The sequence below is a fragment of the Nerophis ophidion genome, linkage group LG17, assembly GCF_033978795.1.
Source record: "Nerophis ophidion isolate RoL-2023_Sa linkage group LG17, RoL_Noph_v1.0, whole genome shotgun sequence".
NCBI lineage: Eukaryota > Metazoa > Chordata > Actinopteri > Syngnathiformes > Syngnathidae > Nerophis > Nerophis ophidion.
The window spans coordinates 35,423,742-35,449,866 of record NC_084627.1 but is presented as its reverse complement, the minus strand read 5'-3'; the positions used below and the strand labels follow the sequence as shown (position 1 = coordinate 35,449,866).

The window sequence follows — 26,125 nt, the reverse complement described above, 5'->3', positions numbered from 1 at the left end:
CCCATTCAAATTCCTTGTGTGTTGACATAGCAGCTTAATGCAGGTGAGTCTGATTCTGATTTAATGTACATGTTTCACACTACAAATAATCAAATGTATGATGAGGTCAAGCAGGACTATCTAATTGATGACTGAAAGGCCACCAATGGAATGTAACTGTTTGTTTTATGGCTCTAAAAAACAGCAAAAATTAATCAGATACAATACAAAATGTAATGAAAATAAGCTGAAATGTTATAACTAATAATGAACAAGAATGCATACATTTTTCTTTAAAATTATGTATATCCTTGATTTAGCTTTTGTATAAAAGTATTTCATTACAAATTAAATGTTACATTCACACGATGCCCCAACCCCCTTACCTCCAGGACACCGCCACTGCAAGTAGATTGCTGACCAATAGGAAACAGTAAAACCCTTTTTTACATAACATAATTACTATTAGTGATTTCAATACTCCCGAAAAAAAAAATCATTCACATTATTTTGGCCATAATCTTCCAGTTCAAGTCTTAGGCAGCATCCTTTTCTCCCCTTTACACTGTAAATGTGACTATGTGTGTGTTATTTTGTGTCTACATAGCTCTCATAATTTTAACCATATTCAAAAGTTTTTTTTTAAATTCTGTAACTCTGAACATTTTTAATTCCAAATGAATTCCAATTTGCGATAATCATTTTACCCTGATAAGGCCCTAAAACAATTAACCACAATTAACGAGGGTGAGCTTTGTCTTTCAGAAATTACCAGCCATTTGGTAATAACACCGCAGTCTCCAGTGATCCAGATTGGGACCAACTTCACAGCTACGTGTGTGATCACTGACACGGCTGAAACAACAGCAGATGATCTTTACTGGAATCTTTCCCAGAGTATTATCCCCAAGAATCAGTACACTAAGATCAACGAATCAGCACTTAGTGTCACTATCCTTGTGAACAGCGAAAAGCCAGAATGGTTATACTGCCACAGCAGGGAAAAATCTCCCTACATTTCCGTAAACAAGGGGAAATTTATTCATGGGATCCTTCTTACAAAAATCTGTAAGTAACTTTTTTATTAATCTTACAACTTTTCCTGACATGACATTTAATGAAATATAAAATGGTGCCAAGAGTCATAGTCTGCAATGTATGAGTGTCATTGATAAAATCATACTTGTCCGTTTTGTTGACATTTCAATGTCAGGTGCAAGTATTCATTTATATGAACCTTTCTTTATCCAGCATAGAAATGTATAGCTTTAAAATTAAAAAAAATGGACTGGGCATACAGAGACAAATGTATTTAGAATTGTATCTAATACCAATACTTACACAATTATACATACACTTAATATTATGAAAACAGTAAAATTACATACCGCCAATAATATGTGGCTAAATTTTCCCTTCTGTAGTTTAACCTCAACCACATTATTTTTTAAGCCAATAACAAATTTCTGCGTTGACTGGAAATTTAACCATTCTTGTTGCCAGAATTGGATGGTTTCCTTCCACAAAGCTGTCTTTTAAGTGCATTAAACAAATATTCAATATGGTTAAGAACATTAATTTGGGACAGCCATTCCAGATTTCCAGCTTTATTAGTAGGGCTGGCCAGTTTCCTAAATCTATTCACTTTCTATATTTTTAATTTATTAATAAAGTCATTAAGATTAAACTGATGCGATCTGATTTGATCTACTCATAAATAATGAAACTTTTTCAACAAATTACAAATGTTCTTAAGACTATTGGACAGGACAAGAAGCCTATTGACGTATTCTGGAGTTAAGCAGCTCCTTTTTGCAATGACAGTATCACTCGCCGATGATTACCCTTCTCTAATGCAAGATTGGTCCCTGGGGCAGAAATATATTGCTATACCAGGTAGGCCAACAGTGGATACCTCCACCAAGTCAGAGGATTTTTATTCAGCCCAGCAAGTTGTTTCAACCTGTTTCTTCTGAATTCATTTTCTGCCCTTGCTGCTGGACACATTGTAATGTTATTAAGGCCGGATATAATGGCTAAGTTGATTAAATTTAGATTCTTAACGTTCTCAATTGATCAATCAAGATTTGATTCGATCAATCAGGATTCAGTTGGATCTGCACTTTAATAATGAACATGATACAACTGTGTCACAAAATACAAAATAAATACAAATCTGTAAATTGGACAGGTTAAACTTTAACTGTATCAAATCAAACATTTTTTTATAGCACTTTTTATAAATGGCAAACACAAAGTGCTTTACAAAACAAAACAACAACCCATCCATCCATCTTCTTAACTTACCCAAAGTCGGGTCGCGGGGAAAGCAGCCTAAGCAGAGAAGCCCATACTACCTCCACCCCCAGCTCTTTCCGGGGGATCCCGAGGCGGTTTCAGGCCAGCTGGGAGAAGTAGTCTATCCTCTGTGTCCTGGGTCTTCCTCGTGGTCTCCTACCGATCGGACGCACCCTTAACACCACCCCAGAGATCCTTTCAAAGCCCTAAATGCGCCTAGAAATTGTGTCCATCAAAGTTGTTAACAGAATTGGTGACATAGGGAAGCCCTGGAGGACTCCAAACCTCATTGGAAATGGGTCCGACTTACTGCCAGAAATGCGGACCAAGCTCTGACACTGATCATACAGGGAGCTGACCGCCACAATCTCGTGGTCCAATACCCCATACTCTCTGAGCACTCTCCACAGGTCTTCTCAAGGTACATGGTGGAATGCCTTCTCCAAGTCCACAAAACACATGTAGACTGGTTGGGCAAACTCCCAAACACCCTCAAGGATCCTGTTGAGAGTATAGAGTCGGTCCATAGTTCCACGACCAGGACCAAAACCACAGTGCTCTTCCCGAATCCGAGGTTTGACTATCCGACGTAGCCTCCTCTCAAGTACACTTGAATAGACCTTAACGGGAATGTTGAGGAATGTGATCCCACAATAATATGAACACACCCTCTGATTCAACCCAGTCTGCCAATCCAGAGGCACTGCCTCTAATGTCCACACAATGCTGCAGAATCTTGTCAACCATGACAGCCCAACCGCATTAAAAGCCTTAAGCAACTCCGGGCAGATATCATCCACCCCCAGGGCTCTGCCACCAAGGAGCTTTTTAACCACTTCTGCAACCTCAGCCCCAGAAATAAGAGAGCCTACGCGGAGTCCCCAGGCACTGCTTCCTCATTGAAAGACGTGTAGGTGGGATTGAGGAAGTCTTTGACGTATTCCTTCCACCGATGCACGATAAATAGATGGATTGTACTTTATTGATTCCTTCAGGAGAGTTCCCTCATGAAAATTAAATATCCCCAGTTGATGTCAGCAGCACACTGTCCCCACTATACATGGTGTTGACAGGAACTGCTTCCCCCTCCTGAGAAGGCGGATGGTGGTCCAGAATCGCTTCAAAGCTGTCCGGAAGTCGTTATCCATGACTTCTCCGAACTCTTCCCATGTCCGAAATTTTGCCTCTGCAATTGCCAAAACCGCACACGGTCGACTGGCCTGTCGATACCTGTCCGCTGCCTCTGGAGTCCCATGAGCCAAAAGGACCCTGTAGGACTCCTCCTTCAGCTTGACGGCATCCCTCACCCTTGGTGTCCACCAACTGGTCCTGGGATTATCGCCACGGTAGGCCCCGACCCCCTTGTTGCCACAGCGCCGATTGGCTGCCTCAACAATAGAGGCATAGAACATGCTCCTCTTGGACTCAATATCCAGCGCCTTCCTCGTAACATGTTCCACTTCTCTTGGAGGTGGGAATTGAAACTGTCTTTGACCGGAAACTCTCCGGTCGTTCTCAGCTAACCGTCATTATACGTTAGGGCCAAAGCCCTATCTGTGCTTCAAAGTGAGACCGACTAGATCCAGCCGCTACGTTACATATATACTTAAACCATCCATCCATCCATTTTCTACCGCTTATTCCCTCTGGGGTCGCGGGGGGCGCTGGTGCCTAGCTCAGCTACAAGTCGCCACCTCATCGCAGGGCCAACACAGATAGACAGACAACATTCACACTCACATTCACACACTAGGGCCAATTTAGTGTTGCCAATCAACCTATCCCCAGGTGCATGTCTTTTAGAGGTGGGAGGAAACCGGAGTACTCGGAGGGAACCCACGCAGTCACGGGTAGGACATGCAAACCACACAGAAAGATCCCGAGCTCGGGATTAAACCCAGGACTACTCAGGACCTTCGTATTGTGAGGCAGACGCACAAACCTCTATTCCACCGTGCTGCCCTACTTAAACTATTTAACCCTTAAAGGCCTACTGAAATTAGATTTTCTTATTTAAACGGGGATAGCAGGTCCATTCTATGTCTCATACTTGATCATTTCACGATATTGCCATATTTTTGCTGAAAGGATTTAGTAGAGAACATCCGCGATAAAGTTCGCAACCACAGAAAAGCCCTGCCTCTACCGGAAGTCGCAGACGATGATGTCACATATTGATGGCTCCTCATATATTCACATTGATTTTAATGGGAGCTTCCAACAAAAACAGCTATTCAGACCAAGAAAACGACAATTTCCCCATTAATTTGAGCGAGGATGAAGGATTTGTGTTTGAGGAAATTGATAGCGACGGACAAGTAAAGGAATTCATATGTTTTTAGAGACATTTACTAGGATAATTCTGGGAAATCCCTTATCTTTCTATAGTGTTGCTAGTGTTTTAGTGAGTTTAACTGTACCTGGTAGTCGGAAGTGTACGTCCACGGCCGGGTGTTGACGCGCAGTGTCTCGGGGAAGTCGACGGCAGCTGTATTGACGGCACAAGTTCAGCTGATATCCGGTAAGAGGCGACTTTTTAACCACAATTTTGTCACCGAAACCTGCTGGTTGACATGTAGTCGGGATCCATGTCTGCTGTGATCCATACTAAAGTTTCACCTCCGGTAATTTTAAACAAGGAATCACCGTGTGTTTGTGTGGCTAAAGGCTAAAGCTTCCAAACTCCGTCTTTCTACTTTGACTTCTCCAATATTAATTGAACAAATTGAAAAAGATTCAGCAACGCAGATGTCCAAAATACTGTGTAATTATGTCGTTAAAGCAGACGACTTTTAGCTGTGTGTGTAGGCAGCGCTCATATTCATAACAGCCCGTGACGTCACGCGTACACGTCATCATTACGTGACGTTTTCAAGAAAAAAGTCCCGGGAAATTTAAAATTGCAATTTACTAAACTAAAAAGGCTGTATTGGCATGTGTTGCAATGTTAATATTTCATATTAGTAGTGGGTTTCAGTAGGCCTTTAATGGAGGTGTTTGCATGTTTTTTAAGGGATTTATAGGCAGAATAGAGCAGCTCCCATAGGTTCCAATTTATTTAATATTGAGAATGCAGTAACAATACAAAACCATCCATCGTCATGTCTTTCATAATGATTGGATTCCCCCAAAAAGTGCAGTTCCCGTTCGACTATATAGTTTTAGTGAATGGATCAACGCAGGCTTTTCCATGAAGTATCCCGGGCTCCTTTTTAGTGTGTTCTGATGTTAAAGACAATGTACCCTTCATTGGACATGTACTATGTCACTATCCATCCATCCATTTATCTACCACTTGTCCCTACTCTATTGATGATTAAAATGCGTTATAATTCCACAGTAGTTTTGTAGCAGCACACGCTTGTACAACCTGTCCATTTCGGATGTGCAGAGAGATTGCTTTAGAGATCGCTTTGCATTGTTCTTTTTCATCATATATACTTTGTGTAAATGATTCCACCACAGTACACTGCCGGTCTTTTTTGCCTTGTAAAGATTTGCATTTCTGCCACTAGGCTTGATGCTGTTTAGATGCCGGAATAAGTTCTTGTTCTGCTACATTTTTAAACAAACTTTTGCAGGATGCAGTCTTTTGTTTCACGTTTGTTGTCGCAAATCTAAAGCACGGACGACACTTTTCTTTAAAACAAATGTCTCGCGCTTGTTAGCATTAGCATTAGCCATGTTTTGCTAGGCTTGTGGATTTCCGCTAAGGAAGTAAGGGGGCGAGCGAGTGCTCCAGAAGCTCACGAGGGTAAAAATTATGCCAGTGTAAGAAGAGAAAAACATCCATTTAAAAAAATAAAGTATTTTGTCTGCAATAAGAAACTCAAATTTATTGATAAAATTGATATATTGTCCAGGCCTAGACTGACCTCAATGAAAAATAATATTTACAGGCCCAATTTTTAATGTGCATTTAATTGTTGTTGTTTTTTTTAATCATTGAAGGTGTATGTTTATACTTAATATTATTTCCACTTTGACGAAAGAATGGTTAATTAAGTGATTATGTATATGTAATCATGTAATTAAGCATCTGTCTGCCTTGTACTCAAAATGCATTGGAGAACATGGTACCATACATGTAAGGTCAATCCGACTTGTGGGTTCAAATTTTGGGCTTTAAAAACAGCAGTGCTTATTATGTATTGCTCCAGAAAAAAAATATTGCATTGGCTACATAGTAGGTGTGCATACCTTTTGTGTGCAGCGTTTCAGGAATAGAATAAAGTAGTTATCCTACATGAATGCATAGTCATTTAAAAAACACACCCAATGTGGTATATTATAATGCATCATATATATATATATTTTTTTTTTCTGTCCAACTTCAGATCCTCCAGACAAACCTAAGAATCTGACATGCATCGCAACTCAGGAGAAAGCTTTTATCTTACCAAACTTGAAGTGTTTTTGGGAAACCGCAGGATACCACACCAACGAAATGTCACCGACGACGTATACTCTGCATGTTGAAGTTATGCTGTGAGTACATTTTGCTGAGAGTCCATCACTTGTTGTCATCATTTTATCTCTGTCAAGATACAGTATCTTATCAGCGTCATAAAATGTATGTCAATGCACTTTCTGATCAGTCTGCATTGGTCTCAGTGATGTTAATTGGTAGAATGTATATTGCCAGGATATATGTTTTATTAAAAATAGAATATGTGTTATATGCGTTAAATGTTTGTTTGTGATTCTGTTTTTCTTTAGTGATGATCAGGTCTACAATGTGTCAACAAAAGGAAATAGCGCTCAAGTGAAAATGGCTATTTTCCCTCATCACATGATACTGGATGTTTGGGTAGTGGCCCGCAATCATCTGGGAAGTAAGGAGTCCGAACATCTTAATAAAGATGCTGATTGGTTTGGTAAGATATCAACTATTTTGATTTTGAATTAACTAAAGCAATTATATGTTGCATGATGTGTGCTAGAGCAGTGCTTCCCAAACTTTTCACAGGCCTACACCCCTTCAGCTATTTGACCTGAAGCCATGTATCCCCCATTCCTCCACACTTAAATATCCTAAACTAGTCTCTGTACAATTGTGCTTGAATATAACTAGTACATGTCACCTGTGACTAATCCAAGGTCATAGGGTGTTTGGGGTCTTTAATCATCCGGCCTTTTCTGCGCCTTCCAGAATGTTCTTGGTGCCAATGGTGGCTCTCCGGTTCTGCAGTAAGTTAAGACCAAAGAGCTTTAGGGCACGCTGTAATGATTAGCCCGCAAAAACCTCGAGACCCAACTTTAATTGGCTCAAACCGGGCTTTTCAGCCATTGCTGCATCATTCACCAATGACCTTTGCATATTTTGATCTTTTGCGCTCCATCTCCTCCCAGAAGACAGTCAACTCCAGCAAACCACCTGCTTGGTTGTTTGCTATGTTAATACTATGAGCAGAGTCATGTGATTGCGATGTCAGCTGGGAACTTGAACTGCTTTCTGAGATCTGCTTGGAGCTTCCTATCAAGAGGTGTAGTAAGAAGCCCCACTGCAGAGCTTGGATGTTGTAGGGCCCTTCTCGCCTGCTTTTATGAAAATGATTAGTTTCTTAGGGGCAGCCTGGAACTTACTGTTCTGGATCATTGTGCAGATTGCTTCTGTCAAAAACTTCAGAACCTGGTCATGTCGCCAGCAATAACACTCATCCCTAAAAGCTTTTGGTCAGCTATTCACTATGTGCTCTACAATTCCACTATTTTGGCGCCGCTGGCTAGCACAAATGTAGAGGTTGACCTGATTTAAGGTGAAGTTGTAAAATTATTGGATTAGAAATTTAGGAAAAAAGTGAAAATAGCTCCACAAAACCGTGGATTGTAGGTGTGCAGAATTCTTCTCCTGTTACTGTGCACCTTCATCCAAGATGAGCACCCTTGCTGAAGATATCTGTACTGTAAAGTTCAAATTTGAATGACAATAAAGAGGAAGTCTAAGTCTAAATGTGGGCTTTCCCATTAAAATCTGGCCATATTCTCTCATCAATTGAGTACTTTTGCCCTTACGTGCCTCTGAGACTGTAATAAGTCCAGCGTCCCTGGAAGGTGAAACCTTACATTGCGCGTGAAGTTTGGATGCAGTGTTTGGAGACATAGTCTCTCCAACGTGTCCGAGGTCTTCCATGTGGCCTCCTACTGGTCGGTCATGCCCTAAGCACCTCCCCAGGGGGGTATCTGGGGGGCATTCTGACCATTGTTACTTTTTAACAGAAAATACATATATAATGTAACATCTATAAAATAATTAGATTTAGTTTTTTGACGTCGAGCTGCCAGCTGTCACTCTCTGACTTGTGCACACACCCATACAAGACACCTACAGTTGTCCATCGTACTATGGCTTCCTGGCTTCACAAACATTTGGACTAAACAGAACTCAAAACATCACAAATATCATCAGGGTGTTATGATAAGTAAATAGAGGTAAACAGATTACGATTCAAATCCAGCCAAAAGGAAGATGCAAAGTCCACCTCAATAGTAATGAGACTCCTTTCATTCCTAGACTAAAGCACTTTGCTTATTTTATGTGATTTGGGTGAGTGTAGGCTGGATAGAAGTATGCGAATAAGAGAAACGTGCCAAGTACCACTTTGTCCTTTGCTGTAAAGGTTTTTCCAAGAATCTTAACTGGTTTCTCAGTCATTGTTAAATTGTGGTCCATCCCAGGGTAAAGCGGAACTGGGGCTGACTTGAAGCTCATCTTTGCCCATGAGATGAGCTGTTCGAGCCCCTAAATGAGCTATCCGCACCCAGAAACAGAGGTTGTCATCACTGTTTACTCGTCCATTAAATCTCTTATTGGGGAGCTTCTGGGTCCCAGATCTTGACTTTAGATATCTGCATTCCACTTTAGGAGACATAATGATCATGTTTATTGCCAAAAAGAAGAGTGACACCAAAATTTTGCATGGCGTTGTTTGGTTGGTAGAGCGGCCTTGCCAGCAACTTGAGGGTTCCAGGTTCGATCCCGCTACCGCCATCCTTGTCGCTGCCGTTGTGTCTTTGGGAAAGACACATTACCCACCTGCTCCTAGTGCCTTCCACACTGGTTTAATATTGCTTAAAGATGTAGATAATGGGTTTCACTATGTAAAACGCTTTGAGTCTCTCGAGAAAAGTGCTATTTAAATATAATTGACTTCACTTCACACTAGGTGATGATGCCCTTTTTTAGACAGTGCCAGGCAGATGATGTATGTCCTGACAATGTCTGCATGCCTCCCCTGGGCTGCAACTCTCTCTCTTCTCCAGATCACATCAAATCTGTAAGAGGCATACTAGGAGCTGTGGACATACTGTATATACAAACCCCGTTTCCATATGAGTTGGGAAATTGCGTTAAATGTAAATATAAACGGAATACAATGATTTGCAAATCATTTTCAACCCACATTCATTTGAATATGCTACAAAGACAACATATTTGATGTTCAAACTGATAAACTTTTTTTTTGCAAATAATCATTAACTTTATAATTTGATGCCAGCAACACGTGACCAAGAAGTTGGGAAAAGTGGCAATAAATACTGATAAAGTTGAGGAGTGCTCATTAAACACTTATTTGGAACATCCCACATGTGTGCAGGCTAATTGGGATCAGGTAGGTGCCATGATTGGGTATAAAAACAACTTCCCAAAAAATGCTCAAGAAAGGATGGGGCGAGGTACACCCCTTTGTCCACAACTGCGTGAGCAAATAGTCAAACAGTTTAAGAACAACATTTCTCAAAGTGCAATTGCAAGAAATTTAGGGATTTCAACATTTACAGTCCATAATATCAAAAGGTTCAGAGAATCTGGAGAAATCACTCCACGTAAGTGGCATGGCCGGAAACCAACATTGAATGACTGTGACCTTCGATCCCTCAGTCGGACGGCACTGTATCAGAAACCGACATCAATCTCTATAGGATATCACCACATGGGCTCAGGAACACTTCAGAAAACCACTGTCACTAAATACAGTTGGTCGCTACATCTGTAAGTGCAAGTTTAAGCTCTACTATGCAGGCACTGTGCAAAAGTCTCTTGCTCTCTGTCCCTCAGGACAGAACAGAAGTCTCCAAATGGAAGTAGTTCAGTGAGTTTCAGTTTCGTCTGCAATGCATTCCATGCCATAGGGGCAGTAATGCCAAAAGCTCTTTTGCCAAATTCAGTCCGTACATGGGGAACAGTTAAAACATACAAATTGTTAGAACGTAACGCATAAGAGCAGTTTTTTCTTTGTAACAAAGTACGCAAGTATGGCGGTATTAAACCTAGAAGAGCTTTATAAATGATGGTCAGCCAATGGGTGTATCTGCGTGCACTCAATAAAGATAAGTCTGACTTCATATACAGTTGACAGTGGTGGGTGAGACTACGACAGCCAGTAACAAATCTTAGTGCTGAGTGAAAAACAGTGTCCAAAGACTGGAGGCATTTAGATGAAGCACATCTCCATAATCAATTACGGGCAAGAAAGTGGCTGTCACCAATTTCTTTCTGAATTTAAGAGAGAAGCAGTTTTTATTTCTAAAAAGGAAACCAAGCTTTACCCCAAGCTTAGAGACCAAATTCTTAATATGGGCTTTAAATGAAAGCTCCTGATCAAGAGTAAAACCCAAGTACTTGTAATTTAAGACCTGCTCTATATGATTTCCATTTGATGTTACAATATTTTGAATATTTTCCAGTAGCACACTTGAATGATAGAAAATCATTACCTTGCTTTTATCTGTATTTAAAACCAATTTAAGATCAAATAAGCGAGCCTGGATGACATCAAAAGCAGCTTGTAAAAACTCAAAAGCCTGAGTGATGGCGGTTGAACAGCCATAAATAATGGTGTCGTCTGCATAAAAATGGCACATTACATTTGACAGATTATTGCAAAGATTATTTAAGTAAGTAAAATGGGCCCCAGCACTGAGCCTTGTGAACCTCCTTTGGTAATGTCTAGTAATGAAGAGGTCGTCCCAGCCACCTGTACACGTTGTGTTCTGCTGGAAATATAGTCTGTGAACCAAGCAGCTGCATTTTTAGATAATCCAACGTGATGGAGAGCTTGAATGAACAGACTTTTGTCTACTGTGTCAAATGATTTTGACAAATAAATAAATAGGGCGACAAAGTATTTCTTGCCGTCTACAGTCTCAATGAAATAATGGGGACCTTAAGAGCAGCTGTAATAGTGCTAGGCTGTTTTCTAAAACCAGATTGAAATGGAGATAAAATATTGTTTAATTCTAAAAAATCATTTAGCTGGTTACGATGATCTTCTCAAACAATTTTGCTAAAATGCATAATTTAGAAATTGGTCTGTAATTATTCATATTTGTGAGTTCACCTCCTTTTAGCAGGGGAAGAACAAAGGCTGATTTCCAGATTTTTGGAATGCTTTTACTTTTTAGACTCAGGTTAAAAATACGCGAGAGAGGCTCAGCAATAAAATCAGCAGGCAATTTTAAGAAAAAGGGTCAATTTGGTCAGGCCCTGCTGCTTTAGTTGTGTCTAGGCTCTTTAATGCATTGTTTACCTCAGATACTGATAGAGGTGTGAACTCAAAAGTGCAGGTGCTGCGTCTATTTACAGCCTGTGGTGTATTTGGTATATTGGCCTTAGTTAAACCAACATTTGATGATTGAGGATTCAACGACTCAAACAAAAATCCGGCAGAAACAAAATACTCATTAAAACAATTTGATATAGTTGTCTTGGGCTTCACGGTGGCAGAGGGGTTAGTGCGTCTGCCTCACAATACGAAGTTCCTGCAGTCTTGGGTTCAAATCCAGGCTCGGGATCTTTCTGTGTGGAGTTTGCATGTTCTCCCCGTGAATGCGTGGGTTCCCTCCGGGTACTCCGGCTTCCTCCCACTTCCAAAGACATGCACCTGGGGATAGGTTGATTGGCAACATTAAATTGGCCCTAGTGTGTGAATGTGAGTGTGAATGTTGTCTGTCTATCTGTGTTGGCCCTGCGATGAGGTGGCGACTTGTCCAGGGTGTACCCTGCCTTCCGCCCGATTGTAGCTGAGATAGGCGCCAGCGCCCCCCGCGACCCCGAAAGGGAATAAGCGGTAGAAAATGGATGGATGGAGGACATGGAAATTAATTTTTTGTCACGTGATTTAAAGAAGCTTTTATGGTTCGCCAAAACTTTTTGGGGTCATTTATATGTTTTTTGCATTCATGCAGGTACAAATCAGACTTGGCTCTCTTAACAAGCGAAGTACATTTATTTTTAAGCTGGCAAAAGCTAAGCCAGTCAACCTCTGTCATTGTTTTTCGAGCCCTGGCCCAAGCAACATCTCTCTCTTTGAGAAGGTTTCCAATTGCAGAGGTAAACCAGGGATTATTTCGACCTTTAACTTTAAATTTTCGAAAGGGAGCATGTGTATTGACTATACGTTGAAATTAGTTATAAAAGTATTTCAACGCTATCTCAATATCATAAATTAAAGCAACTCTGTTCCACTGAAAGGCAGCTAAGTCATATATAAAAGCTGGAAGGCAAAAGTTTTTAGTATCTCTTTTGCATATAATAATGTTTTTTTATTTTGGTAGCTTGCAGTTTCTAACAGCTACAATTTTACATTGATCACTCTAGTCATTGACAAACACCCCAGTACCAGTGTACTTATGGGGAGCATTGCTTTGAATTAGATCAAGTAAAGATGATTTTGAGGTGTTTTTAGTGTTCGGTCAAGTTGGGGAAGTGATTAATTGAGTTAAATTTTGTGAGTTGCATACAGCTTTAAGGTTATCAGAAGAGGAAGTCAACCAGTCAAAATTTAAATAACCAACAAAGAGAAGTTCACTAGCATTTAACCCACTCATGAAGGATTTAAGAGAGGCAAGGGCTTCAGTGGAGGCAGAGGGAGGTTTATAACACCCTACAATTGCTAGAGTTTCGCAATGCAAGAATTCAAGCTGCAGGGCAAGGAGTTCAAATTGTTTAGTGATTGATAGCGATGATAACAAAGTAACATTTAATTTGTTTTTTATATACATAGCCACCCCTCCCCTTTTTCGCGGACGATCTCATCAGAAGACATTATATCCATTTATAGCAATGTCCTTGTCAGAGACTGCTTTACTTAGCCAGGTTTCTGATAAAATAAATATATCTGCATTGGTTGTTTGAATTCAAATTTTGACTAAGTCTAATATTTGAATGAATTAAACCAAGACCTGACCTAGCTCTAAGTTCATCAGGAGTACTGATGTTGTATAAAGCTGGGCCTGGATCTTGTTGCACATTGCCTGATAGCAGAAGTAAGAGCAATATAACGATTTTCCGTTTCATATGGCAAGGTAACCTAATGACAACATTACTTGGCTTCACATTGTCAAAATGAGTAATTTCCGAAGGAGAAAAACACCTGTTTAACACAGAAATACACCATAACTGAAGCTGGTTAGAATTATGTAGCTCTGACCCACATGTGGATATCAATAACATTTGTGTAAATGCTGTAGTTTCAAAGGACCAGGTGATTGTTATTGCGTTTGGTAGAGTTAAAGGTTGGTGGAGCACCTGGTCAGGTACCCCACTACAATTGCAGAAAACAAGTCCAGGAAAAAGAGTTAATATTAAATAGAGAGCTTTTGTCAAAGTCATTGTTAAATAGTTTTACTACCTACCCAGGTCCAATAATCAAAGTTCATATGTCCAGGCTACAACAATTGGAAGGCCAAGCTAAGGCTACCAGAGGCCCAGCCTTAGTCAGTCTGAGGCTAGGATGGATCCAGACTGTGGCGGATGGAAGGCCAAGATGGAGCTAGCAGATACAGTCTGAAGGCAGTGAGAGGTCAAGCTGGGGTTATGATAGATCCAGTCTGTGGCAGAGGGAAGGCCAAGATGAAGCTAGTCAACCCAGACTGTAGGTAGTGGAAGGCCAAGTTGAGACTAGTATAGAGCCAGACTGTGGCAGATGGAAGGCCAAGATAAAGCTAGCAGATCCAGTCTGTAGGCAATGGAAGGCCAGGATGAAGCTAGCAGATCCAGTCTGTAGGCAGTGGAAGGCTAAGATGAAGTTAGCAGACCCAGTCTGTAAGCAATGGAAGGGCAAGCTGGGGCCAGGATAGATCCGGGCTGTGGCAGGTGGAAGGCCAAAATTTCAGCTAGCAAAACATCTCCCGGCTTCAGCAGGTCAAAGGCCTCCAGATTTCCAAATCCAACAAAAGCAGTCGGAAATGCCTCCTTTTTGGAAGTAAGCCTTCATTCATCAATTGTTACGCTTAAAACTTGTACAATTTACTTAAATTGGCTAAAAGAGAGACCAAAACAGATAGAAATTCAGACAACTTTGACAAGCAGACAAACAAAAGACAGTGCTGTCGGCCATCTTGGATTCAGATGTAAGCAGCGGACGAGATACCGAACCTACATATGATGATTAAAAAATAACTGTGGCGCCAATCTGTCCAACCTCTGATACAGTAAACTCAACACCCCCGTGAGCTACACACAGTCCACCTTTTGGACTAATCAACAGCTCTGCCAATGATAGTTGTTACTGTCACTCACTTTTCTGCAGCAGGAGTGGGGGAACCCAATTTGTCACCTACCTGGTACATGTCCTGCTGTTTGTTTGTAGGTTAATGAAAGAACAATCAAGGATGACTTGCTTTTTGATAGATTTGCTTTCCCCAAAAAAACTCTATTAACATATGTCAAACATAAGAAATAATTCATTGTGAGTAGGTTTATTGTGTGCTTACAGACAATGTTTTTTGATTTTAAGTGTGCAGGAGTATGGGGTAAATGGCTTCAGGTCAAATATCTAAAACGGTATGTAACTGAATAGTTTGAACCATTGTTCAGCATACCACATCACAAGTGACAAACTCAACGGTTAGATCTGGAATATGGCATGTACTGCATGCAATTACATGTATTTTAAACTTGAGAATTATCTGGCCATGTAGAAAACATTAACACTAGGCGGGGCCTACATGGAGCCCGCAGTTTGGGTTTTGTTGTGTCGCAGCATATTATTGGATAAAAACATTTGTAATGTAAAAAATAAGAAGGTAGCAAAAATTTGTGATGCAATGGGAAAAAACTGTCACTAATAACTCAAAGGTGTGCTAACGTTTTCCACCAAGTTTTACATACTTAAAAAGTCAAAGTCTTAAGTGGCCATTTAGAATTTTTTTTTTGTAGAAAAAAAAATCATGATTTGACAAACATTAAAACATCATTGCTTTTTGAATGAAAGGAAATCCCTCTTTGTCTGTTTCTTAGGATTAGAAGACTGTGTACAAGATGATTATGTACTGTTCTCTCTTTTGCAGTTAAAACAAACCCTCCATCTGGTGTGAAAGTCCTTTCGGACCAAACACTTCCCACTTCTCTTCTCATAAACTGGACCCCCCCAATTTTCAGAGACTATTTGATATTAAAGTATCAAATCAGGTACTGCCCGAATGGATCTGACGATTGGATTAACGTAAGTGTGTTTATTTTCATTGCCATAGCCATTTCTGTTGCCATTTGGAAAATGGAGCCCCTCCAGAATTGTGCATGCCATTTTCGAGATTCGTATGACCAATCAGAATTAGTACCGTGGCGGCCATCTGCGGTGCCATCTTGGAATGAAACGAGGGGAAACATTAAAGAAAACAAGGACATAAAATATATTAAAGGAGTGCAACGCTCATGCAAGGTGTTGCCACTTCAAACGTACTATTTATACATACGGCTATAAAAATAAAAAACAAAAAAAGAGCAATAAATAATAAGCACATACACCATGCATACAACACCCACATACACCACATACACATACACCACGGTGGCCTCTGCAGAAGAAAATACTGTAGACCTTCACCCTGCAACACCTGCAGTGAGTGTTTTTGTCCAAAGGATGGCGCCATAACACTAAGTAACACACCATTTCAGTGTCTTTGCCTGTGTTTTATGAAAACTATTTGCATTACGGCTGTCAGCAAAGAAAAATCTATAAATTAGCCGCCCCGGTTTATAAGCCGCTTTGTTCGAAGCATAGGAAAAAAGTAGTGGCTTATAGTCCGGAATTTACGGTAAAACATACACACACAATCTACTTTTTAAATAGTTCTGACATCTGAGAGGCCCATTTTAATTTTGAGTGTTTAAATATGTTTATCTTTTTCTGTTTTCTTTTGTAGAGCTTTTAGATAGGGTTGGGCAATATGAACGATATAAATGATGTGAATTTGTCCGACGGTAGTTTTTAAAACTATTTTCAGTTGGTGATGTTTGTCGATGAAACCTTTTAAGCTGTGTCCTACAAATTTGACAAGCTAACGGATACATTTTCAATGCACTGCTGAGTACTCACTAGCTCGTGAGCCACTAAATTCCTTAAAGCTACTTTAAAATTATTAATCCTCGCCTCCATGACCGTAAATAAGCTAAGTTTTTGAAAAGCAGGACGATGAATAGCTAAAAATGCTATGTTACACACCGTAGGACAGCGTTTCTCAAAGTGTGGGGCGGGCCCCATTGGTGGGGAATAGAGACATGACAGGTGGGGCGCGAGGAACGGGAGGAAATTTCACTTAAATTTTTTTATTTTTAATTATATTCTTAAAATTTTTTTTTTTACTATGCTTTCATTTTCTATGCACACTGTAAATCACTTTGTGATTCTGTCTGTGAAATCGGCTATATAAATAAATGTAAATTACTTATTTTTCCTCTAGGCTTTAAATTTCTAGGTAGGAGCGAAAGTTTGACAGACATAGCAACAGTAAATAATGGGGGCGGGGCTAAGCGGAACAATCTTTCACACGGATGGGTAGCAGGCTAATGTGTGGACCACAATTACACAAAATGGATACATTTGTGACTCGCACCTCAAAGGTCGTCGAGCCACAGCCAGTGCCTGCGGAGAAACAAAAATCTGACGGGCTTAATCAACCAAAAAGCCAACCGAAAAGAAAATATGATGAAGGGTATCTTGCTCTTGGATTCACGGCAACGGTGGTGGGGGCAGAGGAGAGACCCCTGTGTGTTCTGTGTCTAAAACCGCTAGCAGCAGACAGCATGAAATCCCAACAAATTAAAGAGACACCTCGAGACCACACACCCCAGTCACGTCAATAAGCCACTTGATTTATTTCAAAGGAAACTGGCAGAGTAGTTATTTTATTTATTATTGAACTTGATGTTATTTTATGTTATTGAGTTTGAATGTATACAACTTGAAGGTTACTTGATGTTCAATAAATTTGAAAATGTTAAACTTGGCATTAGCGCTCTGTTGGGGCGATGGGGGCAGGTGGGGCTTGAAAACTCCCCCTTGTCCAAAGTGGGGGATGACAAAAAAAGTTTGATAACCACTGCCGTAGGAGGATATGCTAACCCGTAACTGGTAAGTTGGAAATCTTGAATGTAAACAGTGGTGGGCACATCAATAAATATATCAACAGTAATGACACCAAGTGTTTGATACTATAGTAGTTAGATATTTTTTACTATCAAAAAATACCTATCTATTTTTGTTATTGTTTGTTTTCATTATCACTCTAGCCCAGAGGTGTCAAACTCAAATACATAGTGGGCCGAAATTTAAAACTGAACAAAGCCGCGGGCCAAGGTTGAACAAATTATCCTTTTAATAGGGTCCCAAACAAGTTTTGCATTGAATATTGAACAAGCAAGGCTTATATAACTTTATAGTGACATGCAAAAACAAGTATCAAATAATAATAATAATAATAATTAAAAAATATCAATGGCATATCAAATAAAATTTAAATAAAAATTGAGTGCGTCTTTTCAATTTGCAGCCTTCCGAGGTAAATATCAAAGCAAACTTTTTCCACAGGCTAATAATACATTTGAAAATAAAATAACAATAATGAATGAATCAAACATTCAAGCCTTAAAGTAACAAGAGAAAGTGCATGAATAAATTGTTAAATATTGCTTAGTTTGCTTAGTTTGCTTTACCACTGAATATGGAACAAGCAATACTTATATAACTTAATAGTGCAAAATCAACTTTCAAAAAACAAACAAAAAAACATCAATGGTAAAATAAATACAATTTTAATAAAACATTGAATGCCTCTTTTCTATATTTGCAGCCTTCTGAGGTAAATATCAACATTACATTTTTGCACAGGCTAATAAATCTTAAAATAAAATAATGCGATGGGTGGGGTTAGGTGGTAGCGAAGGGTGCATAATGTAGTGTCCCAGAATAGTTAGTGCTGCAAGGGATTGTGGGTATTTGTTCTGTTGTGTCTATGTTGTGTTACAGTGCAGATGTTCTCCCGAAATGTGTTTTTCATTCTTGTGTCATTCTTGTTTTGTGTCGGTTCACAGTGCGGCGCATATTTGTAACAGTGTTAAAGTTGTTTATACGGCCACCCTCAGTCTGACCTGTATGGCTGTTGAGCAAGTATGGACGGCATTCACTTAAGTGTGTGTATAAGTCGCATATATTATATGACTTGTCCGGCACGCTGTTTGTATTGAGGAAAAGCGGACGTGACGACATATTGTAGACAACGCTAAAGTTAGTGCCTTATAGGCACGCCCCCAATATTGTTTTACGGGTGGAAATCTGGAGAAATTCGGGAGAATGGTTGGAAAATCGGGAGGGTTGGCAAGTATGAGTATTAGTGGCGAATGCAGTGTTACAGCGGCTCTGTACCGGCTGGCCAGCTCTAATGTTAATTTGATATTGCCTCAAGGGCCAAATTAAATTGGACGGCGGGCCAAATTTGGCCCGCGGGCCAGAGGTTGACACCCATGCTCTAGCCTCTTGCGTCCTGGTCTGCCAACGGGGTGATAACATTAGTTTTTTTTTTTTTGCTACTCCTGGAGGAGGCCGTGTGAAGGCTGTCATCGCCGATGTCAATAGTAATCTATCTTCAGTTGTCTTTGTTACAACTTTGAAATGCTGCAAAAATCACTCACTCACTCATTCATCCCGGGACCAGAGATCGTAGGGCAACTCTCCACCATTTACAGTTTTCAGGCAAGCGCAGTAGGGCAGCTCGGGTATGGCTGGTCCACTTTTTGACGTTGTTGACCCAGGCCTTGCGTTGTCTGCCTCTGCAATGTTTGCCCTCGACTGCACCTTGGAGGATGGTCTTGGGCAAAGAGTCGTGACGGGAAATGTGGCCAAACCAAGCTTGCAGCGTCTGACATTTGTAAGTAAGGGCTTTTGTCTGCCTGCGTGGGTGTCAACTTCCTGCCTAACGTAATCATTGGACTTGTGCTTTTTGTATGAAATGCAAAGAAGCCTCCTGAAACAGCCTGCTCAAACGCTTGGAATTTTTTTGCGCTGAGTGTCCAGCTTTCACATCCCTAGAGGAGGATGGAAAGCACCAAGGACCTGTACAGCTTAATATTCACAGGGAGGCTGATGGAGAGCACTGTCAGTCTTGTCATGGCAGATGAGCCCAGGTCAAGTCTTGTTCTAATTTCCCTTATGATCTGCCAATTTTGCATAGTGTGAAGCCCGAGTACTTGAAGGTTTCTAGCCGTACAGCGGGATGTTGGTCGTTGGTTGTTGACTGGAGCTGTTCACAATGACCTTACTTTTTTCCGAGCTGACTTCTATTCCATAAGCTCTGGGTTGTGAGGTCTTGGTGTTCTTCTTCACTGCCTCCTATCAGATCTGTGTCATCTGTTTCTTCACCCGTTTCTTTGCGAGTATTATGAGAAATTTTTAATCTAAATGGGAATATATGAACATCCCAGCAGTCGGCATTTTAATGACAGCAGACCTTGTACAGTAAGTGATGTGTTGATATGTTTGTTGGGTCTCACAGAGTCTGCAGTGAGCAGAAAACAGTGCTGAAGGACAAAAAAGCAAACGTGATGCGTTTTTTGATTTAATGTGCCACATATGCTTAAAATGATCAAAATACGTAAATAGTAGATGGTAATTTAAATATGCCTGTTACTACATTTCATATATACATACATTATGTATATAAAACCCTAACAGAGGTGATGATGCATTTCTGTTCTTGTGGTCATTTTAAATCCATGTAATAAAGACAAATACAAATAAGGTAAAAGGAGACCTATCCCACACTTTTGTAAACTAAATCTGTAAAGCAAATATGAGCGTCTACATTAGGGGTGTCAAACTCAAATACAGAGTGGGACATAATTTAAAACTGAACAAAGCCGAGGGCCGAGGTTGAACAAATGAATCCTTTAATAGGGACCCAAACAAGATTTGCATTGAATATTGACCGAACAAGGCTTATATAACTTTATAGTGACATGCAAAATCGAGTTTTAAATAATGATAATTAAAAAATATCAATGGCATATCAAATAAAATAAAACTACAAATTGAATGCCTCTTCTCAGCGGCGGGTTTGAGTTGGGACGGGGTTTGGTGGTAGCAGGGTGTATATTGTAGCATCTCGGAAGAGTTAGTGATGCAAGGGGTTCTGGGTATTTGTACGGTTGTGTTTATGTTGTGTTACGGTGCGGATGTTCTCCCGAAATGTGTTTGTCATTCTTGTTTGCTGTGGGTTCACAGTGTGGCGTATATTTGTAACAGTGTGAAAGTTGTTTATACGGCCACCCTCAGTGTGACCTGTATGGCTGTTGACCAAGTATGCATTGCATACACTTGTGTGTGTGTATGAGCCGCATATATTATGTGAGTGGGCCGGCACGCTGTTTGTATAGAGGGAAAGCGGACATGGCGACATGTAGAGAATGCCAAAGGCAGTGCTTTTACAGCCCGCCCCCAATATTATTGTCCGGGTGGAAATCGGGAGAAATTCGGGAGGGGCACTGAACTTCGGGAGTCTCCATGGAAAATCGGAAGGGTTGACGAGTATGAGTATTAGTGGTGAATGCGGTGTTACAGCGGCGGGCCACCTCTAATGTTAATTATATATTGCCTCAAGGGCCAAATGAAATTACACGGCGGGCCGAATTTGGCCCGCGGGCCAGAGTTTGACGCTCATTGACAATACGATTTGCCTGAGTAGCTGGACAGGACAAAAAAAAAAACCCTAGCCTAGGTTTTTGGATGTTTTTTTTAGGGGCTCTACAGTATATGCAAAATTTAACGGCTCCCATAGGCTCCGTTGTAATCAGACTTTTGATGGAATGTATTTGATGGTTAGAATACAAAAAAATAAACATCCTCGTCATGTGTTTCATAATGATTGTGAACAATAGGCAAAATTCCAAAAAAAACTGCAGTTCCCCTTTAAGTGTACGCACAGCTTCCTCTACTTCTTCGTGTAGTAATAGTGCATCTCCCTGTTGTCATTGCTTGCATTGTCCAGCTAGATTGTAGCTTTAATTATAGAGTTCACTGCAATACACTGTCCATCTTCCAATTACAGCTGCCTTTTCTGTCAGTAGAGATCAGCCTTAGGTTACTGAGTTCTCGTCAGTGTCTTCAGTGTGTTGAAGTCTGCTTTGCTTTTGCCATTTGTCATCCCTGTTTTAATATTCTCAGACATAGTACTTGTCCATGCGCTAAATAAGTCTTATGTCTCAAATAGTTCCGCTCTAAATAAGCATTTTATAACCCATGGAAATACCTTAATCCGATCACGTTTGGTTTTTGAAAAGTCGGACGAACATACCCGGATTATGCGATTGGAAACCTCTCTCGAGGTGTTGTGTGCGCCGTGGGGGACCCTTCACATTTCACATGTGTCAATCTCAACGCGCGGGGTATAACCAAAAAGCATACATCATTCAATAAAAACTTGGGAAATAATTGTAATGAAGAGTAGACCATTTATTTGCTTAACAAATTTAAAGTGTATAGATGGTAGAAAAAAAGAAACTGTGATTTATTTAAGAAGCTAAGGTAGGTAGCTAAGGAAATGAAGAATGCCGGCGTAATTCAGACTAAATACAAATGAGATGGACGACAATGAAGCAGGTATATATATTACAAAGAAAATAATAAAGCGTCCGCAAACCTCTTCACGCTGCATTTGTGCACTCCAAACTGATTAACAATAACTCTACTCCACACAACTGGCAAGAAAACCCAGAACAATAACAAGCCTCATCTTGAACACTATCAGTCGGGGCACGAACGGTCTTTTCCTTCGGATTGAAACGCCTTCCATCGATCCACAAAACCTTATAAATGAACTCTGAAACATTCAAAATGTTTGTTTCCACAATTCCTTAGAAAAAAGTATCTCCCGCTGGTCTTTATTTGCTTTGAAGCTGCACCCGCTCTGATAGATTTTTAGTAGAATAGAATAGAATAGAATAGAATGGACTTTATTGTCATTATATTTGCACATAACGAGATTAAGGACTCCAATTTAAGGTGCGGTAATGGGAACAAATATGGGGTAAAATAAATAACACAATAGGTAATAAAGGAAATAAATAACAATTGAAATAAACAGACTACTATCACATAAAAATAATAAGCAATCCTGTACATATACAAAACACTATAGAAATACAAAATACTGTACAATATACAAAACAAGGGTTAACCCGAAGTAATAAATAACAATCAGTGTCGGACATATTGTACTCGAAGGGTAGTATTGCACAGTAGGGTATTAGGGCGGGATATTGTATAGGAGTGAATTACTATTATTATTATAAGTTAGGAGTCATGTGGCGTCATGTTCGTAGCGCAATGTAAGATCATTTCTTGATGTTGTCTGTTATTTTACATCAGCATAGCCATTAGAGACATAATATATTTAATCGGTACCAATATTACGGCCGACAGCAGGTACAACACAGCTGGCTGGTAACTTGTAAAGGAGCCGTAGATGCCTAGGGTGACATCATAGGTCAACCAGAAAAGCCATACATTTATCCGCGCTAAAAGGAAATAAGAGACCTCAAATGTACGAAGGCAAACAGCCTATGACCAAGAGTGCATGGACACTGGGACTTTACACATAGGTGTGAAAATACAAAAATCATAATTGAGAAATCAGACTAATTTAGTGCATGGAAACGTAGTGACTGGTCAGAGATTAAGTTATCTTTCGCTTCCTTCATTTTTGTTCTGATAATTCTTGTTGACAGCATTGTATCCCTGAGCTGCATCAGGGTCAACTTTCTTGAATTTCTCGAGGTCTCTCCTGACGTCACAAAGACCTAGGATGTCATTAATGACCGATGGCTTGTACAAACTCCGTTTCCATATGAGTTGGGAAATTGTGTTGGATGTAAATATAAACGGAATACAATGGTTGATTGGCAACACTAAATTGGCCCTAGTGTGTGAATGTGAGTGTGAATGTTGTCTGTCTATCTGTGTTGGCCCTGTGATGAGGTGGCGACTTGTCCAGGGTGTACCCCGCCTTCCGCCCGATTGTAGCTGAGATAGGCGCCAGCGCCCCCCGCGACCCCAAAAGGGAATAAGTGGTAGAAAATGGATGGATGGATGGACAATGATTTGCAAATATTACATATTTGATGTTCAAACTGACATATTTTTTTTTGTGCAAATAATCATTAACTTTAGAATTTGATGCCAGCAACACGTGACAAAGAAGTTGGGAAAGGTGGCAATAAATACTGATAAAGTTAAGAAATGCTCATCAAACACTTATTTGGAACATCCCACAGGTGTGCAGGCTACTTGGGAACAAGTGGGTGCCATGATTGGGTATAAAAACAGCTTCCCAAAAAATGTTGTCCACAACTGTGTGAGCAAAAGTCAAACAGTTTAAGAACAACGTTTCTCAAAGTGCAATTGCAAGAAATTTTGGGATTTCAACATCTACGGTCCGTAATATCATCAAAAGGTTCAGAGAATCTGGAGAAATCACTCCACGTAAACCAACATTGAATGACCGTGACCTTCGATCCCTCAGACGGCACTGTATCAAATACCAACATCAATCTCTAAAGGATATCACCACATGGGCTCAGGAACACTTCAGAAAACCACTGTCACTGAATACAGTTTGTCGCTACATCTGTAAGTACAAGTTAAAGCTCTACTATGCAAAGCGAAAGACATTTATCAACAACATTCAGAAACGCTGCCGGCTTCTCTGGGCCAGAGATCATCTAAGATGGACTGATGCAAAGTGGAAAAGTGTTCTGTGGTCTGACGAGTCCACATTTCAAATTGTTATAGGAAATATTCAACATTGTATCATCCGGACTAAAGAGGAAGCAAACCATCCAGACCAGGTGTGTCAAACTCAAATACAGAGTTGGCCAAAATTCTAAACTGAACAAAGCCGCGGGCCAAAGTTGAACAACTTAACCTTTTAATAGGGACCCAAACAAGTTTTGCATTGAATATTGAACAAGCAAGGCTTATATAACTTTATAGTGACATGCAAACTCGAGGTTTGTAGCGGGGGTGTATATTGTAGTGTCCCGGAAGAGTTAGTGCTGCAAGGGGTTCTGGGTATTTGTTCTGTTGTGTTGATGTTTTGTTACAGTGCGGATGTTCTCCCGAAATGTGTTTGTCATTCTTGTTTGGTGTGGGTTCATGGTGTGGTGCATATTTGTAACAGTGTTAAAGTTGTTTATAAGGCCACCCTCAGTGTGACCTGTATGACTCTTGACCGTGTATGCCTTGCATTCACTTGTGTGTGTGTGTGTGTAGAATCCGCATTTATTACGTGACTAGACCGGCACGCTGATTGTATGGCAGAAAAGCGGACATGAGAACAGGTTGTGGAGGACGCTAAAAGCAGTACCTTTAAGGCATGCCGCCGATATTGTCTGAGTGGAAATCGGGAGAAATTCGGGAGAATGGTTTTCCCGGTAGATTTTCGGGGGGGGGGGGGCACTGAAATTCGGGAGTCTCCTGGGAAAATCGTGAGAGTATTAGAAATAGTGGTGAATGCACTGCCGCTGCATAATACCGGCGGGCCAGCTCTAATGTTAATTTAATATTGTCTCAAGGGCCAAAATAAATTACATGGCGGGCCATATTTGGCCCGCGGCCCGGAGTTTGACACCCATGATCCAGACTTTTATCGACGCAAAGTTCAAAAGCCAGCATCTGTGATGGTATGTGGGTGCATTTGTGCCCAAGGCATGGGTAACTTACACATCTATGAAGTCACCATTATTGCTGAAAGGTACATAAAGGGTTTTGAAACAACATATGCTGCCTTCTAAGCGCCGTCATTTTCATGGACGCCCCTGCTTATTTCAGCAAGACAATGCCAAGCCACATTCAGGACGTGTTACAACATTGTGGCTTTGTAAAAAAAGAGTGCGGGTCCTTTCCTGGCCCGCCTGCAGTCCAGCCCTGTCTCCCATCAAAAATGTGGGGCGAATTATGAAGCGTAAAATACGACAGCGGAGACCCCGGACTGTTGAATGACTGAAGCTCTACATAAAACAAGAATGAGAAAGAATTACAACTTCAAAGCTTCAGCAATTAGTTTCCTCAGTTCCCAAATGTTTATTGAGTGTTGTTAAAAGAAAAGGTGATATAACACAGTGGTGAACATGCCCTTTCCCAACTACTTTGGCACGTGTCGCAGCCATGAAATTCTAAGTTAATTATTATTTGCAAAAAAATAAAATAAAGTTTTTGAGTTTGAACATCAAATATCTTGTATTTGTAGTGCATTCAACTGAATATGGGTTGAAAAGGATTTGCAAATCATTGTATTCAGTTTATATTTACATCAACACAATTTCCCAACTCAAATGGAAACGACGCTTGTAATTCTTTCTGCTCTGCCCCATGGCCTCTGTTTCTGATTTAAGAAGGGCTTGTCCGAAGTTGTCATTCTCTAGTAAGCTGAGCATAGCAAACTTCCCGCCTACATTTGGCTCAAATATCGCTGCAATCTTAGGGTTCTTCAGCTTCTCTAAATGGAATCTTGTGCGTGTAGTTCTTTTTCAGCTTGGCTGTTGTTGCTCACTTGGCCTTGTTGTTGGGGCTGCTCC

At 40.4% G+C, this 26,125-nt stretch overlaps 1 protein-coding gene across 3 annotated transcripts in view; it reads left to right on the top strand.

Moving 5' to 3' along the window:
• The window catches only part of il6st (interleukin 6 cytokine family signal transduce), a 72,595-nt gene that overhangs the window by 9,214 nt on the left and 37,256 nt on the right, over positions 1 to 26,125 (top strand). For 2 of the 3 annotated variants that reach the window (XM_061876837.1, XM_061876836.1), the window contains 4 exons: positions 745 to 1,047; positions 6,615 to 6,765; positions 6,997 to 7,154; positions 15,571 to 15,725. In XM_061876837.1, coding sequence (XP_061732821.1) covers positions 745 to 1,047; positions 6,615 to 6,765; positions 6,997 to 7,154; positions 15,571 to 15,725 — 767 coding nt within the window. The remainder of the gene's footprint in view (positions 1 to 744; positions 1,048 to 6,614; positions 6,766 to 6,996; positions 7,155 to 15,570; positions 15,726 to 26,125) is intronic. The other variant, XM_061876838.1, reaches the window with a different exon arrangement.